The 18,500-nt window shown below is 41.4% G+C and overlaps 1 protein-coding gene across 5 annotated transcripts; it reads right to left on the bottom strand.

The window, feature by feature from the left end:
* Positions 1-70: 70 nt before the first annotated feature.
* On the bottom strand, positions 71-18,432 carry LOC144013410 (voltage-dependent L-type calcium channel subunit beta-4-like). Of its 5 annotated transcripts, none has more exons than XM_077512237.1 (16): positions 18,350-18,432; positions 18,129-18,221; positions 17,563-17,922; positions 15,229-15,312; positions 12,769-12,939; positions 11,523-11,645; positions 11,296-11,423; positions 9,342-9,418; positions 8,876-8,895; positions 6,946-7,026; positions 5,736-5,794; positions 5,542-5,651; positions 5,314-5,465; positions 4,289-4,384; positions 4,020-4,205; positions 71-3,934 (listed from the first exon to the last, which is right to left on the bottom strand). In XM_077512237.1, exons 3-16 carry the CDS (start codon positions 17,623-17,625, stop codon positions 3,674-3,676), a joined length of 1,611 nt encoding a protein of 536 aa, XP_077368363.1. In that variant the 5' UTR covers positions 17,626-17,922; positions 18,129-18,221; positions 18,350-18,432; the 3' UTR covers positions 71-3,673. The 5 variants fall into 5 exon arrangements, with proteins under 5 accessions (XP_077368363.1, XP_077368362.1, XP_077368364.1 ...); XM_077512236.1 differs by having other exon boundaries at positions 71-3,937; positions 18,350-18,378; XM_077512238.1 differs by lacking the exon at positions 9,342-9,418 and having other exon boundaries at positions 71-3,937; positions 8,876-8,894; positions 18,350-18,373.
* Between the last annotated feature and the right edge of the window lie 68 nt (positions 18,433-18,500).

Consider the following 18,500-nt stretch of genomic DNA (forward strand, 5'->3'; position numbering starts at 1 on the left):
TAACTGCATTTACAACCAATTTTTTGACTGTCAAATCTGTAAAAAACAAAAAACAAAAAAAAACAGCAGACAATATCATAACGGCTCTTTTATTTTGCAAAAAAAACCCAAAACTGTTTTAGTCACCTGGAGCGTTGCCTTAAACACAGCTTCCTCCAAAAGTCACACCATTTTCTTGAATTCCTCTTATAAATTACAACGTCATATTATGCATGCAATACCGCATTAGCCGCTGAGGAGTTTTCACCTTCCACAGACAAAATCCACAATAAACACAAGATTCCCCTCGACGGTCCGGATGAAGCCGTGTGGAAAAGGGGCGGTGCAGAGAAGAGGCCGGCCACAGCATGACGTTTGCGATTGCATAGTACATGAAGGTCCTCGTTGAATGCAGAGCATGCTGCTTTCAATTGCACGTGACCGAAACCTTGCTTACGAAACCATAAACTGTATATCTCTGTGTGGAGCATCTCTCAAGAAGACTCTTTATACATTTCTTAGTAAAATAAATAAATAAATAAATACATAAATGAATAAATCACCTGAACTGAAATGCCCATCTTGTTGCTTTTTGACTGTCATTTTACTTATAATTTCCCTAAATATCTAAGTTTTGATCAACATTTCAGCTAACTGAGGAAAATAAAAATGTATATCCTATCATAAAAGGACATAGAGAAATGAATGTCTCAAATGTTTTCCTTGTTCTGTTAAGCAATATACTTGTTTTTTTTTTTGTTTTTTTTGTTTTTTTGTGGACACTTTTAAATGGGAAATTATTCCTCTTAATCAACCGGAGGTTAATATTGTGTTTTTTTGGGGACATGACAATGGAAAGTCGCTCAGCTTACTTTTTGTGTTTTCATGACGTGCTTCCACAGTTTTAACCTATTGTGTCTTTTTTTTTTTTTTTTTTTTTTTTTTTTTTTAAATGAGGCAAAAAAAATGTAGGACCTGATTTACTAACTTAATCATACTCATGTCAGGTGTGGTCCTCTTCACAATTTTTAAGAAGTTTGTTCGAAATAAATAAGGAAACATGTTTCTGCTTTATGCTACTTTCTCACCAAATCGGAAAAGGCGAACTGGAACTCTTCCTTCGCGAGCGTTTCACCGCCTAAAGTGTTTTTTGGAACGATTGCTGCTCATTGGCGCTTTCGTGCTCACCTGACCGGAGGAGGCGTGTCCATTGGTGAACAAGGAAGTGGAGCACTTTAGCGAGTCAACAAAAAGTGAGCAGCGCCAACTACTTTCACTTCTTTCCTGGGACTAAACAGCCGTGGCACTATTTTCTCCTTTTTTGAGGTACGTGATAGCACTTTCGCTTTTTCAGTGGCAATCGGTCGGCCGGCATTTGTGCTAAAAATAGCTTTGACATGGATGATAAACATTGCGGTACAGCGAAAAAAGTTACTTTTTTTTCCACTGACAATTGTTTGCCTCAACAAAACTGGCTGCTAGTGTTTTTCATCTGGAACTAAATTCATACCAAAAAAAAAAATCAAACAAACAGTAAAACAGCATAAGGTGCCTTAAAATCATTATTAGCTACATCTGTACTTCCATATTTCAGTCTCAGTTCAATCATACTGTCATTTTCTTAATGGCGGTGCAAACACTTTCTAAAACGGTTGCTGCTGTGCCGGGTTGCGTTGCAAGTTTAGAGATCACGTACTGTAGCTGGCTCCACTGATACAAAGTCATATTGTGTCTTTTGCCATTGGCCTCGCTGAAGACCTTTTAAGTTTTTTTTTTTTTTTTTTTTTTTTTTTTTTTAAAGAATGCAAGGTTGGAGGTGAAACTAAATGGAACTTCTCCAAAAATGTTTCAATGGGGAATAAAATAAATGAAGTTGAAAATACGATAATTACGCAGCCAGGAAACCAGGAGCTAAATGCAGGACAATGCAACGAGACACGGATGACCGAGCAGGAAGCTGATTGGCTGACGGAAGTGGGCGGGTCTGGGAAGGACCTGAGGAACCCCAGGTGAAACCAATCACGGGAATTAATTCACTAAAGCAACACCGAAAGCCCAAGCAGAAAGCACAGCTCTCATTTAAATGCTCTCAAAATGAAACCGAAACCTTGGAAAGTTGTCCAAATAAAATTATTCAAACGTCCAAACTGCTTACAACAGGAAGCAGAATACTGTTTTCTCCATTTTAGTCTGACCTGTTTCCAGCAGCAAGGGTCTTTCCCCCATTAATAAGCCACTAAAGTAGGGGTGTCCAAACTACGGCCCGGGGGCCATTTGCGGCCCACCGTCCATTTTTGAGTGGCCCGCGACATATACTAAAAATGGCATTTGACTCAGTTCAAATCAAATAAAAACAAAAATGTTTGGAGATGGTCAAAGTAAGAAGGGAGGGTGTCGAAAAACACAGGTGCTATTAAAGGTTATTTTAATTACCTAAAACCAACGAAGAAATTAAAATTCAAAAAACAATTTCATTAACGAAATAAAATAAAAATGAAGATGCTTTTTTATTTAAAAAAAAGAAAACTAAGTGAAACTACATTTTATGTTTACAAAACTAACTACAATAAAACTAACTACAATTATAGCAAAAGTGTCCTTTGTTTTAGTCTTTGGTAATTAATTGATTGGGATGATTTTAAATGTCATTTTTAGTAGATTTATTTTGATATAAACCGGAATAATGACGCCCATTGTGTTTTTTTAAATATTGCGCACAAGTTACACACAAAAAAATTAAAAACTAACACTGAAACTAACTAACCTAAAACTAAGCATTTATTATAGAACTAACTAAAACTAATAATAAACTATCAGAACCACTCTGAAAACTAATTAAAACTAAATTTAAAAAAACAAAACTCAAAACAAAATAAAAACTAAAATGAAAAATTCCAAAACTACATATAATAACCCTACTGCCATATTACAAATAAATTGGTTTATATACTGTAGCATTTTTCTAAATATGCAAAACCCCAAATAAATTATTTGTACAATTTTTAGGACTAAACACAATTTCTCTTCATTACATTATGTGGCCCTTGCGTCCTTCTAATTTTCTGTATGTGTCCCTCAAATGAAAAAGTTTGGACACCCCTGCGCTAAAGCTATGTCACGTTCAATGACCAAAATAGTTCAAGAATGTGAAGCACCAAATTTTCAACTAGGAGCACGCGGAGACAATCCCCCAAAAAAACACCCGCTGTGAAGCCCTCCCCAGACCACACGTGTCTACGATCTATCGATTAAGAAAATCGGACCGACAGGGCAGATACAAAAAGATCTATGAAGGTTGGAAGGAAGCAAGGAAGGAAGCCGACGTTCATCATCTATTAGCATGCAAGAAGCTAAAAGTTGAGAGAGGGTTTTTACATGTTAGGGAAGGGGTCTGTGTCCAGTGGACCTCCTTTCCCACCTGGTGTGACATCACATCAGCACCGTGTGACCACTACTGATGGCACAATCTATGCAATACGTCTTCTGAGCGTGATCCAGAAGGTCCAGTCGTTGGCTGGGCATCATCAAACTTCAACTTCAATTCACTTCTGTGAATGTTTTGGAGGTTTAATACACAAACGACCCCCCCGCTGAAAATAGGGCAAACTTGGGACAATCTCGGCTCGGTGACGGCGATCATTTTGCGGGAGGAATTTTGGGGCGTTTTGGTCAGCCAGGACGACGCAGCGGGTGTTCAGAGCCGGTGCCGGGAGTCATGGCTGTAGCTGCCCGGGGAGCTGCGGTTGCGGTGCGGCTTGTATGCATCCTGATAGGGGTCCTGGTAGTCCTGGTAGGGGTCCTGCGCCTCTCGGCTGTGCTGCGAGCCCGACGACATCCGATTGCGTCCCTTGTGCGCCCGTTCGTTGTGGTAGTTTTCGTCAGACGTCATCAGGTTGCGACGCTCGTTCGCGGTCGAATGGTCGCCGGTGTGGTTGCTCTGTTGCATTCTTTGGCTCTGCTATTACAAGGGACAAAGCAACACGTGATGCGAATGGGCCTACGTGTCAAGATAACGAGAACGTGAAGTGGCTGAGGCATACTTGCAGTCCAGAGATGCTGGTCGGGTACGCCGTGAGAGTGCTGGGGCCCAGGTTGCGTCCCAGCAAGGGGTTTAGGGGCGTGGCCATGGAGGTATGCGTCGCTTTCCAATAGGCCTCAAGGTATTCTGCAAGGTGCTCACAGGCGTCTTCCAGCTGGTTCTCGTCTAGGATGATGTCAAACATTTCCTGTTGGCAGCAAAAATGCTCAACAGCTATTACGTGCGGTCATTTCAGTGAAAGCGGAACATGCTATGAAGATCGCCACCTACTGGAGGGCATTGAGCGAGTTTGTCTGCAGCCACGAGCTGGACATTCAGGTGCTTGCTTTGGGACTTCCCTCTGGACTTGACTAGCCTCTGTAGAACCTTAGAGGACAAGGACAGACAGATGAAATTAGAGTGTCTTTTTGGGCTTCCTAGGTAGAGATCTGGGTGGTCCCGAGCATGCACTGCTCGTGGTCAGTGCGAGTAAACATTAGCTCCACATGACCAGTGCATCATTCACGACCATATTATTCCTTCCAGACTCAGGAAATTATGGAAAACATCGACCTAAAATAATGTTACATACATTAATATTGGGGAAGTAACAAAATGTTAGTGTTGTCTGTGATCTATCATACTTCATTTTATGCTGCTGGAACTGACCACCATTAATTGACCGCCAAAAATGTTTAAAGGTCCAATCTGCTGGTTTCACTCAGGAAAATGCACTTTTTAAATACAGGATTTAAACAAACAAACTACTTCTCATTCTACACATCTGGGCTTATGTAAACGTTTGGTGGTGATTTTGTCGTAAAAAAAAAAAAAAAGCCTGTTTTTTGCCATTTTGTGTTTGTTTTGTAAACAGCGGGACGTATGTGTGGAAATAGTGTTTACACCCCTCCAGCCAATCGCAGAGCGGGGGGGGTCGCAAACGAACGTGTCGGCTGCATGACGTCACTCCCGCGGCAATTTGAAAGCATGCAGTCTGGCGAGACTCTGAAGTATCTGGTGGCATTTTTATTAGGTTTTAGGTGAATTAATGAGTAGAAATTTACACGTATTTGCATGCATGCACACACATACGCGCACCCACACTAATGCACACATTAAAAAAATAAAATAAAAAAAAAGATTGTAATGCAATCTTTCATTTGGTACCCACATTGTATATGTAGTAAAAGAACAATATTCTGTTTGGCTTGAAAGATGAGTTAAAATGCTTGAAATCGGCTGGCACTGTGTTTTTGTTTTTGTTTTTTGATAAGGTGTGGGAGTAAAAGAGTTAAACTGCATTTGCTCAAGTTTACCTTTGGCGAGGACACTTTGACGTGGACGATGATCGGAGCCAAGGAGGTCTTGAGGAGTTGGGCTGGGTGGTTGATGGTGTCGGCATCCAGCACGACCAGCTGCAGCGAGCGGGCCAACTCAAAGATCCGCTCAATCTCACTTTGCACCTCAGCTGATGATACAAGGCATCAATCAGTAAAGAGCGGCTTGCAGTGCTAACAGGCAGCATTTCTGATGTCGTTTCTTACCTAAGCTGGAACGGGTGTTGGACCGCTCTATGATGGCCCTCTTGCTGGGGTTGTTGAGGACGGACCTCTTGGCTAAAGATATATCTGCAGTCACTCGAGTAATTGATATCCTGCAAGTGTGAGACAATCTGTAAATCGACTTCAAAGAAACAATAAAAGAAAAACAAAGGAAGGAAACGTTGCTTTTGTCTTACCTGCCATCAAATCTGTGCTTGAGAAAGTCGAAGAGTGCTTTCTGCATCATATCAGTCACCTGCATAGAGGAGATTTAATATTTGTCATTTTTTAATGCATCCATCCATCCGGTTCCTTTCAATGGTATCAAAAAGAGGAAGTGACATCATTTGAACCTCGTTAGCAGCCAGGAAGAAAAAAAGTCAAGTTTTTTTTTTTTTTTTTTTAATTGTACTTTTCTTTAAAGATTTTGTCAGGTAACCACGCAAGATATGTTCTTAAATACAAATTTGTGTTGGTTTGTGTCAATAAAAGCATAAAAAAAAGAAAGACGTCAAGTTGGGATGTTCTTTTTTTGCAGTTTTTTCATGTTAGGTCAGTCAAACTCAACCTAACCACACCGTCACGCAATATTTATAATGAAGCTGTTTTTTGTTTTGTTTTTTAAATAAAAAATTTGACACTTTTAATGTAAAGAACATATGTTCAATTGAAAGTATACTCTGAGGTCAGGAACTTGACCACATGGCAAGGCAAGTTTATTTGTAAAGCACATTTCATACACAAGTGCTTTACACAAGGAAAGGCAACATTTGAGCATCAATAAACAATAGTTATCATTAAGAGGAAGAAAAATAAAAATAGGTTACAAAATTTACTTAAAAAAAATCAACAAAAAATATACAATAACAATATTAAAACATTATTCAACAAACTTTAAAACATTTAGCATAAGGAAGTTTAAAATAATAAAAATAATAATTAAAAAGAAAAAAAAAACAATGAAGAACAATGGCCATTTTGAACATATGTGTGTAGTACTCATGTGTTCAAAAATTAATGTTCTGGGAATTTGTTGTGTTGTTTATGTGGGGCTTTGCTTTGGTTTCTTTCTTCTCTTTATTATCTTTGCGCTTGGGATAGGCACGTTTCTTTTTATCTTCCATTGTTTTAATTGTATTTATGTGTTATTGAATAGGAACAATTTGTTAGTATATAAATATGATAGGACTAGATATAAGTACGTGTACTTCTTCCTACTCCTTTAACCTGTAAATGATGGAAATGATATCAGCACTTCAGGGTTTGCCTGGCCAGACTCCATGGCCGCCATATGCTTGCCATCATGCACCATCTTGACGCTTGGCTTCAGAGGGTATGTCCAAAAAATAAAAAATAAATAAAAAATAACACACACGCACAGCTCACATAAAGTCTTCTCAAGCTCACCTCATAACCCTTGAGCGAGGGTCCCACCAGCACCACCGGTCTCATGGAGGGAACCACGTCATATGGGGGGATGTGCTCCGTCTGTCAATCCAAACATTTCGTCAGCGGCAGGCGGCCGAATACGAGTATGACAATGGAGCCCAAAATAACACAATCAGACAGCTCCAATGGGCAGCGGATGAATGCGGATTACAATCAGTTGTTAAAATGATAAGCTGCTCTCGCATGATGCAATCTCACGGAAACCATGTTTCCACCAAGCAGTACAGTTCAGTTTAGCTTAGCATGATATAGCATCTCCTTGAGTGCTTTGGGGTTCCATCGCAAAGTGTTTGGTGCGATTGTGTTAGCTACGTAAACAAAAATGTGCTATCCTAGCCAGTTTTATCCGACAACATCCGACAATATGTTGCTTTTCTTTAGGATGTTATTTCTTAGAACATAAGAAATGTGCTTGAGAAATTGTATTTTGTGGTCTTTCTATCCCATTCCCCTTGTTTTTGAAAATTATGGCACTCTATCATAATGAATATACCGGCTGACGTGTATCTATTTCGACCCTTTTGGTACCCAACGGCGTAAAATATGTTATTTTGGTTACTTTGAGAAGAACATCACCGAAATGGATCCCTTTAATGGCCTACGTCACGATGACGTCACGATGTTTATTGGAGGCAAAAACAACTTGCCGCTGCTGGCAACGGAAGTGCAGCTAGAAGTAAACAACTCTGGTTGTCTGGCGAAAATGTGGTCTTGTTGTGTGTTTTTGGTTGCCAGAACCATAAAAGCACCAACAAAAACTTGAAATTCTATCGCATCCCAGCCTCTGCCAATCAGCGTAATCGCAGACGGCTGTGGTTAAACGCGATTAGGCGAAAGGACTGGACTGAGGCTATCGTCAACAATGCTCGTGTTTGCAGTGCATACTTCATATCAGGTAAGATTCAACTATCAGATTCAGCCTGGACAATGATATGGGCTAGACTTAGTTGCGATTGAAATTATTTAAGTTAGTCATTATTTGTGGGACAAAAAGTCCGTGTTTACATGCTACATGCGCGAATGCTAACCGCTAGCTAACCAAACGTTAGCTGTATGTTTCAGTTTTGTCGAGGCGAAAGCCCCCACAATGGTTCCGATAACTTGTCAAATTTTTGTAGGAGAGGTACATGCCTCATATATCCTCGTCTTCTGTCCCGGTCGTTGACTTGGCAGCACTTGCGACCGCACGGCACAAAAGTCCTCGCTCAAGTTGTTATATTCTAAATTTTGAACATGTCCATTCAAGACGTAGTTGTAGACATCTAATGATTTATAGGCCTTCAGTTTATCTTTAGTATAAACGCTAGGTAGATTTAAATGTCCGGCCATTGCACGCTGGGTAGTCCCGTTAAATCGTCTATCCAGTGCGTGAGTGCGTACGGGTCAGTAAATATCGTCCCATCAGTCAGAGTTAACTTTTTAAAGTAACATTCACGGTCGTGGGGCGTCAGCTTACTCACATATTAACTCAAATGGCCGTTTTCCGCGTCCATTCCGACGTGAACATTCTGTGAAAATATGCTGACCGGTGTTTTTGCCTCCAGCTAAGCCCCGCCCTTTAAATTGCGTCACATTGTTTACAAACTTTGAAGGGGTCTTTAAATCTAACTGTAATGACTGATGAAAACAAGGCTTGAACGTAACAAGAGAATGAATGAAAGGATGAGGAGCAACATGCCAATGTTGTCTGCAAACAGACATTAAACTGGTTGGTTACAGATTGCAGTTTTTAAAAAAAAGACAACTTTGATACTTCAGTGAGCCTGAAGTATGTTGCGCTCCGTGTGATATGTGGCCACTCGCTGCGGCGCCACAAGCTCCTGTCATTCTGCAATGGAGGCCACAAGAGACTCAGTGGATGCTTCATGAGTGGGTCTCACCAACTTACCACTTTCTGTTTCTGCTTTCCTGTGGGAGGGGAGAGAAGACAGCGACGGCGTTGTCAGTGCTTGCTTGGGGAAGGAGTCACAGTCAAAAAAAAACCTGTGCGCCACGAGCAAAGAAAACCTAGCAACTATCAACGAGGATCAAGAAAAATGTGAGTTTCTATGTTCCTATTTATATTCACAAAAATCACATGAGTGCTGTTCAGGGAGGGGGGGGGGGGTTCATAGTCTTGTCGTTGGATTCACACTGTGGTAAGCCCCACTCTCAGAACGCCTGCAGTCCTCAACTGGAGGAAGAGGAGCATCATGGGAAAATGTACCAACAATTGTAGGCAGTGAACTTAGGCTCTAAGCAGAGACAACGGGAAGGCTTTATGTTCTTATACTATGTCGTTGTGCTTCAGGAGGCTCGTCACTAAGCAGGTAGCTGGCTACTTAGGGCCCCCTCCCCCTGTCTGATGTGCTCACCTGCCGAGGATATGAGGGGTCGGATAGAGGCAGAAACCTCATCCTCTACACTGGAAGAGGAGTTCCCTCCAGACTTACTGGAAAACACAAGAGGGGGATAAAGAGAGACAGAAACACAGCGTGGCATTAATGCGGAAAAAAAAAACGTGAGAAGGCGTGAGGAAACGTTAACGTTAGCGGGGGGGGGATCAGTCCGGGAATTCCAGCTAAAGTGAATTTGAACGTGTCCGCTTGTCTGAGACGCTTTTGGTGGCAGTCACCAAGCTCGCAAGCAGAGCGCCGGGGAGCAGTCGGGTCCACAGAGATTAGCGTTAAAAGTCGACTTTGAGGCTTGAAGAAGTGCATGAGTTACTGTACAAATGCCGGGCGACATAACCTTCAAGACACATTACGCACGCGAGAAAGCGCACACAAAGTTCATGGGACCTCTTATTAGGGCCGATGAAAGTGACTGTGTGAGTTGAGGAGATGATATAAACAGATTTGCGCTAGAGAGCCCTTAGAGAATGTCATCTGTTTAACATGACTTTTAACTAGTGCTGTCAAAGTTAAAGCGTTAATAGATTAATTAATCACAAAAAATTATCGCATTAATCATTGCATTACCACAGATTAATCACACTATTAATTTTGACCGCAGATGATCCTTTTTAGCCGACAGCGGATGGTTACGTTAAAGTTCGAGTTTGAGCAATAAACATAACTACATGCATTAAAGTAAAGCATTTAATAAATGTTTACATATGCCGTAGGTCATTTTTTTCCCATTTTAAATTAGGAAAATAATTAATTGATTAGAAAAAGCAGGATGAGTGTGTGCAGTGGATATACATTTTTGAAGACGTCCCCATGACATTAAATGTTGAAAAAATGAACACATAACTGGTGCGCTTCAAATTTAGCAGGCAAAATATGTTGGGGAAAAAAAGCCTTAAGTCAGTGATTAATCACGATTCATCAAAATTCTTAGATGTGATTAATCTGATTAAAAAATGTAATCGTTTGACAGCTCTACTTTTAACGCAAAATATTTTTTATCATTGCCCTTCACTGTAAATACTGAAATGTTGAAAACAGAAGACATTGCACATACAGTATACATCAGAGGTGTCCAAACTACGGCCCGGGGGCCAATTGCGGCCCGCCGTCCATTTTTTAGTGGCCCGCAACATATGCTGAAAATGGCATTTGACACAGTTCATATAAAATAAAAACAAAAATGTTTGGAGATGGTCAAAGTAAGAAGGGAAGGTGTAGAAAAACACAGGTGCTATTAAAGGTTATTTTAGTTAACTAAAACTAACGAAAAAACAAAAATTCAAAAAACAATTTCGTTAACGAAATAAAATAAAAACGAAGATGTTTTTTGTTTTTTTAAAAAGAAAACTAACTGAAACTACATTTTATGTTTACAAAACTAACTAAAACTAACTATAATTATAGCAAACATGTCCTTCGTTTTAGTCTTTGGTACCTAATTAATGCATGAGCCTTTGGGGATGATTTTAAATGTGATTTTTAGTAGATTTATTTTTATATAAACCGGAATAATGACGTCACGCCCATGGTGCACTAATCATGGTGTCTTAATCAGCATCTTGATATGGCACACCTGTGAGGTGGGATGGATCATCTCGGCAAAGGTGAAGTGCTCCCTATCACAGATTTATTCTGGTTTGTGAACAATATTTGAGAGAAATGGTGATATTGTGATATCGTGATAGTCATATACTCATAAAGAAAATGGGAGCAAAACCCAAAGTGTGCGTTTATATTTTTGTTGTGTATATTTATTCACATATCGCATGTACGCAGAATTTACTGGGGGTGCTAATATACACGTTGCCGCACAGCACATTATGCAATATTATCTTGGGGAAGTTTTTTTTTTTTTTAAAGCCGAATTCCAACAAATGTTAAACAACAACGTAGAGCATGTTCTTCTGCTACTTACCCTTGGACTCGTCCTCTTTTCTGCTCCTGCTGGAGCCGGATGTTCTCCAGCTTCAGGGGACTCGGAATGAAGCCGATCTCGCAGCCTTCTTTCACCAAGCGTCCGATCCACCAGTCGTTATTGAACTTCTAGAAAACAAGAACACGGGACACAACCCCACAAAGTTGACTCCACTTGTCTTCACGGCACTAGAAAATAGCTCATCAAAAAAAAATGCCCAAAACAACCTCTTTTATGTGGAGAAAGTCCTTAGCGTCGAAGGAGATGGCTGTGGCGGGAACTGGAACATCCTCATCCAATGCACCACAGTAGCTGACATTGGTCCTCACAGCAAACGCTACAGGTTTAGTCTGGACACACAGTCGCAGTATGCGTTGGGACTAATAATGCACCTGAATTCTTCACAATAATTCGACTGCACGTATGCATGAGGGATGTAACGACATCCAAACATCACGATACGATATTATCACGATATGAAGGTCACGATACGATAATTATCACAATATTGTGGGGGTGGGGGTGGGGTTGATTTTTAACTCATTTGCTCCCAATAACGTGTAAATACGTTTTAAAAAAAAAATGTTTTAAGTGTCCCAAAGACGTATTTATACGTTATTTTGTATTTTATTTTTATTTTTTTATGCTAGAGCATACAGAAGGCTTTGATGCAACCTCTCAACTGCAAAGAACGGTTGCAGAAATGGTAGTTATTACACAAACGGCCAGCAGGTGGCAGCAGAGCAAAGGAGATCAACCAGAGCCAAAAAAAAAGCTAAATTACTTACAATTTTGAATAGATTTGTGAAAACTGATCAAACTTAGCTCACTTCTAATGCTAATTGCTGCAAAACGGAAACAGATAGAAACATACTTTTTTTCCTGATGAAAGAAGAGACTTTAATCTTTCTTTTGATAGGTTCCATGCGTTTATAGCAATAGAACACAATATTCTGTGGGCCTTGCAAAATCAGTCAAAATCCAGTGAAACAGCCGGGAGCGAACGGGATTGCGAAATGTGAAAATGGCGGCGAGTGAACGAGTTAAAAAAAGGTCACAATATTGTGTAAAAAAAAAAAAAAAAAAAAGCAATGTTGTGCTTTTGTACATAATAGCAATGCATATAAACCATCTACAATTTCTAATAACAATATTGAGGCGCTTACTTGCTAATGCACGCACACACTGAGTTCCTCCACATATTGACTCGCTTCAAAGCATATTACGTTCCCCTTCATCTGACAATTAGCATAATTTTAAACAAAGAAGGCCAAAACATCCCTAATGAAAATTAAATTGCACTAATAAACTAGCCACCAGAGGGTGCTAGAACTGCACAAATGGAAATCAACCCGACTTTCTAAACTGATGTGTTCCCTTTAAATATTGTGAACATGACGACGACGATATCGTGGCAGTTTTAACATCACGATATCACCCGTATCATTACATCCCTAGTATGCATATGGCTACCTTGGCTCTCTCCAACTGGATGGTGGCCTGCTGCTCACGCTCCTGCCGGCTCTGTCCCGGTCCTTGGCTCTGGCTTGGGCTCTGGCTCTGGACCTGGGCCTGCACGTCACGCTCCTCCTCCAAAGAGACATCTGAGTCTGATGGTCTACTAGTATAGGAATCAGCTGAACCCTGCAAACATGGCGTACAAAAGCAGACTCTTGCTTAGGCTGTCTGCAATTAACTCATTTACTCCCAATAACGTGTAAATACGTTTTGTTTTTTTTTATGTTCTAAGTGTCCCAAAGACGTATTTATTTATACTTTTTTTTGGTTTTGTTTTTTATGCTAGAGGATACAGAAGGCTTTGATGCAGCCTCTCAACTGCAAAGAAGGGTTGCAGAAATGGTAGTTATTACACAAACGGCCAGCAGGTGGCAGCAGAGCAAAGGAGATCAACCAGGGCCATGTAGAAAAAAAGCTCAATAACTTACAATTTTAAATAGATTTGTGAAAACTGATAAAACTTAGCTCTCTTCTAATGCTAATTGCTGCAAAACGGAAACAGATAGAAAGATACTTTTTTCCATGCCTTTATAGCAATTGAACACAATATTCTGTGGGCCTTGCAAAATCAGTCAAAATTCAGTAAAACAGCCGGGAGCGAACGGGAGTGCTTCTGTGAAAATGGCTGCGAGTGAATGAGTTAAGGATCAGCAATTTAAGGATGTTTGGAATGTTCAATAATGCATTCAGGATCGGGGAAGAATTCAGCTGATTAGGGAGTCTCAAGACCGATGGGGAAGCACTTTTATTCTTGCCATCCCTATTGCCATGCTAGCTCCTCATAAGGTCTGACATAAGCATCATTACGAGCCGACAACATGGATGTCCAAATGATGCAATGCATCCACCGCTCGGCTTGCTCTGTTTTGGTATTGTTGAATAACAGGCACATTCTGCGGATCGTCTGCATCAAGATCAGCTCAGTACAGCGTGCTTAGCCGGGGAAGTGATCTGTGTAATGGCTTTTTTTGGAGGAGACAAAACGGTTACTTCAGCTTGAATACAAATTTATAAAAAAAGATGGGCTACAGAGTGGAGTGGCAGGAAACGAGCGCGAGGGCCAAGGCTGCTCTCTCGCAGGTAATCCAATAAATGCGTGTGTCCTCCTCCACACCATTTTTTTTTTTTTTTTTTACCCTCCATGTCAAATCACTAAGCAAAGCATCTTTTCATCTATGGGGATGCTTTGCAGCATCCGAGCCCTCGTCCAATGGAGTCGCTTCGGCATGTGACTCATCAACATCACAATCCACTTCATGACATCACGATGCGTGATTCTTCCAGTTAGAGCCTTGCACGACGGGCCGCCCTCAGGTGGAGCGGAAAAACGTTCGGTCGCATCTTATTTCGAGCCGAGCCATGTCACGATGAGCATCTTTCCGTCTTCTTCCTGGTGCCGGGATTCGCTGCGTTTGTGGGAGCGTCAGAGCGATTGAGCACCAAATGGTGCCGGACTGCAGCAGCAGCAGCCGCCGCACATCGCGAGCTCACATGGTGGGCCACGGAGATCAAATTGACGGAAGACACATCTGCCAAATGTGCACCCCCACCCTGACAACACACACACACAAAAAACGGAGCCCTTCCGTCCCGCTATGTTGTTAGCTCGAAAGGCCTTTTGACTATGTGAGCACAAGGACAAGCACACACATCCAAACACTCACCGCCTCCGAGTCTTCAAATCCATGCAGGTACAAATTGTCGTACATGGAGGTTTGTTATTCCAACGCGCTCCTCTGACACAGAATGAGAGGGGGGAAGAGCAAGTGTAGAGTCAAAGGAGGAAGGAGGGGGGGCGCTAGTGAATGGGGGGAAAAGGATGGCTGGGATGACGACAATCCCCTCTCTTCACAGCACAGAAGGCTATTTACAAAAAAAAAAAAATATCTCTCTCTCTTTCGCTTCCCGTTGGATGGTGTCTGGTCCTCTGGGGCCTTGATGGATGCAGCGTCTCCCTGGTCCCGCAGAGCTGCTGGCTGGCTCACATTATAGGATGGAGAGGCTCTCCCTGGAGGTAGCAAAATCCTGGCGTTTCATTTCACCACACAGGCAAACGGCGAGCAGCGGTGGCAGCGAGAGCAGCAGCAGCAGCAGCAGCAGCGTATCCTGCCTCAATATCCAAGCCTGATGACTGAGCAAATGTGCACTAATGTGATTGGCTGGCTTGCTGGCCAGTCAGCTTTGAGGCAGCAGGAATCAGTGGGGGAGTAGGGTGGAGCAACATCCTCCATTTCCATTTTCAGCCCTTTTCTCATAGAGCTGAATTATTGTAAGGAAATAATAATAATATTGATTTATATAGTGTAACACTATATAAATAGTATATATATATATATATATATATATATATATATATATATAACAGATGTGTTATTTCATGAGTTTGTGTGTGTGTGCATCGCAAATGCTTAGCACCTGTCTGAGGATGAAGCTGGTCGAGGTGGTGCTGCCGTCAGACCGCTTCAGGCGACTTCTCCGGGAATAAGTCCCCCGGTTCACCTAGATCAAACATAAGTAGCAAAAGAGAAAAGCAGAAAGCTGCCTTACTATAAACACACTATTCAAGTTTATAATAGGCCTATATCACTCACCAATTACGCTATCACACAGTGCTGTAAAGTGTCTTGGTGTCCTAAAAAGATTCTATGATTTCTATGATGAAGAAAGTTCTGGTGAGCACACAGTTGTTTCCCAAATATTATTGGACATAATAATCTGGGAACAAAGCGTCACTTTGCATGGTTGTTCTATTCCGCGGTCTCACTGCTGGTATGAATCTATTACATCTAACGACAATAGTTAAGTGCGAGTGTTTCTTTTTGGGGCGGCACGGTGGAGGAGTGGTCAGCACGTCCGCCTCCCAGTACTGAGGACGCAAGATCAAGTCCAGGCTTCAGGCCTTCCTGCCTGAAGACGGCTGGGATAGGCTCCAGCACCCCCACGACCCTTGTGAGGAGTAAGAGGTTAAGAAAATGTATATATATTCACACATCTGTAGTGATGTGTGCTGACCAAGAGATGGCAGTATAGCCTCAAGGGATCGGGGGCTTCCGGTATTGCTCGAGATGATTCTAGAATGCAGTTCAGAAATAAAGGAAGCTAACGGAGGCTAGCATAAACACGGAATGTGAATGCTTCTCCTTTGAGACTAGAACATTACAACATCTACACACATTTTGTTTTATTTTTTAGATTAAATATTCGACAAATAAATTTGATTTTTTTTTTTTTTAAATAATTAAATATTCAAAGAATGTCAGTGTCAAGGTTTTGTGGTGGTTACGGTCCCAAGTGAAGGGAGGCAAAGCAAGGCGTGGCAGGGGTGCTCTTAAGTGAATTGAATTAAACCAAAACAAAAATTCAACTCCAAAACGTCGCCAAAGCAAGACATTGGGGGGGGGGGGGAAACAAGGCAAACAAACCGGCAGCCATGCTGGATGAAAACAACAATGAACCGACACAGACCGACAGAAGAAAAGAGACAACGAGACACAGCTGGGCAAGACACAAGTGGCAGAGGGTGCTGATTGGTTGACACATGAGGAAGGGCAGGCAAACACAGGTGGGCAAGACAAGGTTTGACAAGACGAGGGGAGACACGAGGAAAGCGGAACAGAAACGTAAAGGAACATGACAAACTCAAAACTAGAACCCCAACAAAAGCAACAAACAAACCAAAACCCAACCCCAAACCAGGACAGTCAAAGTCCAAATTTAAAAGTGGTCAGAAAAAGAGAGACGCAAGATAGATGAAAATTTTCAAAAATTACCTAAAAATGTCCAAGAAGTGACCATAAAATATCCAAAAGGAAGAGGAAAAGCAGAGAATTACTATTAAATATCTTGGGAATTGCGCCCCCCCCCCAAAAAAAAGGCAAAGAGTTGAATAAAAAGGCAGAAAAGGAAACGTTCAAAAAATTAGCCATAAAATGTTCAAAAACAAAAGAAGAAAGGCAGAAAAATAACCATAAAATGTCTTTGGAATTGGCATAAAAAGTCAGAAAATGTATTTTAAAAAAAAGGCAGAAAAGAAAAAGCTCAAATGGATCTATAAAAGGTCCAAAAACAAAACAAGAAATCCCGAAAATTACTCTAAAATGTTCACAAAATTGCCAAAAATGTCAGAAAATTTAATTTATTTAAGAAAAGACAGGAAAGACAATGCTCAAAAAGTATCCCGAAAATGACCATAAAATGTTTTACTCCTTAATTTCTCCTTAACACTTCCTCTCTTTGTCTCCCTCCCACAAAAGCCATACATAAAAGCGGTCTTACACTCTAGAGATCAAAATTAATTATCTGCCAGTGATTTGTTCCAAATCCGTCTATGTCTCCAGGGTGAACGACAATGTCAGAGAAGTCATGGCCCACTTCTCTCAATGTCTAAAACAAGGCTATCAATATGGGTCATCATCTCTCTCTGTCACCAAATGCAAGCCAAGAAAAGCCAAAAAAAGAGAGAGGGCTCTATAAATAGCCTTCTATGACAATTAGATGGCGTTCGAAATCACTCCATTTTGTACAGCAGTCTAACAATGTTTTCAATTAGGACCTGTATCGTTTCGAAAGCTTTAAAGAAATGTGACGTGCAAACTCAAAGGCAAAAGTCTTAAAAACATTAGTAGACCATCGACACATGGTAGAACTGTCCCCACCTGAAGTTTTTATCTGACAATATGAAGTATAAACTGCCATAGTAAACAAAATAAGAATGACAAACATATTCCTGAGCACATTAAGAGGAGATACCTGGAATATGGGCGCTTGGATGCCCTCGCCGATCTTGTTCCGTATGTAGATGTGTCGGGACATTTCAGCCAGGACATCGGTCCAGACTGCCGGCTGCTCCGGTGCGGCCCAGCGGAGGGGTGGCGGCTTGCGGGCTGCGTGCTCCAGCTTCACTCCACGCGGCGGGACATGGGAGCTCTCTTTCTGATCTCCTACCGCTGCCGGGACACGGGTGCTCCTGCTGCTGCTCTTGTGGGCTGGGAGGCTTGAGATGATGATGATGATGATGATGATGATGATGATGATGATGATGATGCTCGCCCACTCAGAAGCAGATGGACTTGAGTGATGGATGATGAGGGAGGGGGGGCTTTATTTAGCCTGCGGAGAGGGATAATTGTAGGCTATTTTTGACACTATTTAAGAGTTACTCCAGACCCATCCTGGATTAGCTGTTGTGTCTAGTTTTTGATGGTTTTGTGTAGTTGTAGTGTTTCCTACCAAAGTGCGTGAGACCTGCTCCATGTTTATAAAGTGATTGCATCTGTTGTGAAATGGAAATGGTAAATAAAATTTACTTGACTGACTTCTGTAACTGCGATTGGCTGGCAACCAGTCCAGGGTGTCCCCCGCCTACTGCCCAGAGCCAGCTGAGATAGGCTCCAGCACCCCCCGCGACCCTTGTGAGGAATAAGCAGTCAAGAAAATGGACGGATGGTTAGAATATACATATTTTAAAAAACAAAACGTAGCAATCTCCAGTCAGTAAATTCAAACATGCTAAAGTGTAGGCGAAGTAAAATTATACCTGCTTCTATGAAGTAACATTTTGTGATTTGATTTTAAAAAAAAAAAACACTAGCATTTTGTAGCAAAGGTTGGGTCAAGAAAATGGATGTATGACTTCTGTAAATGCGACGTCAGCCGGAACCCAGTACGAGCATTTTTTGTAATTCTTA

The sequence above is a fragment of the Festucalex cinctus genome, chromosome 2, assembly GCF_051991245.1.
Source record: "Festucalex cinctus isolate MCC-2025b chromosome 2, RoL_Fcin_1.0, whole genome shotgun sequence".
Lineage (NCBI taxonomy): Eukaryota > Metazoa > Chordata > Actinopteri > Syngnathiformes > Syngnathidae > Festucalex > Festucalex cinctus.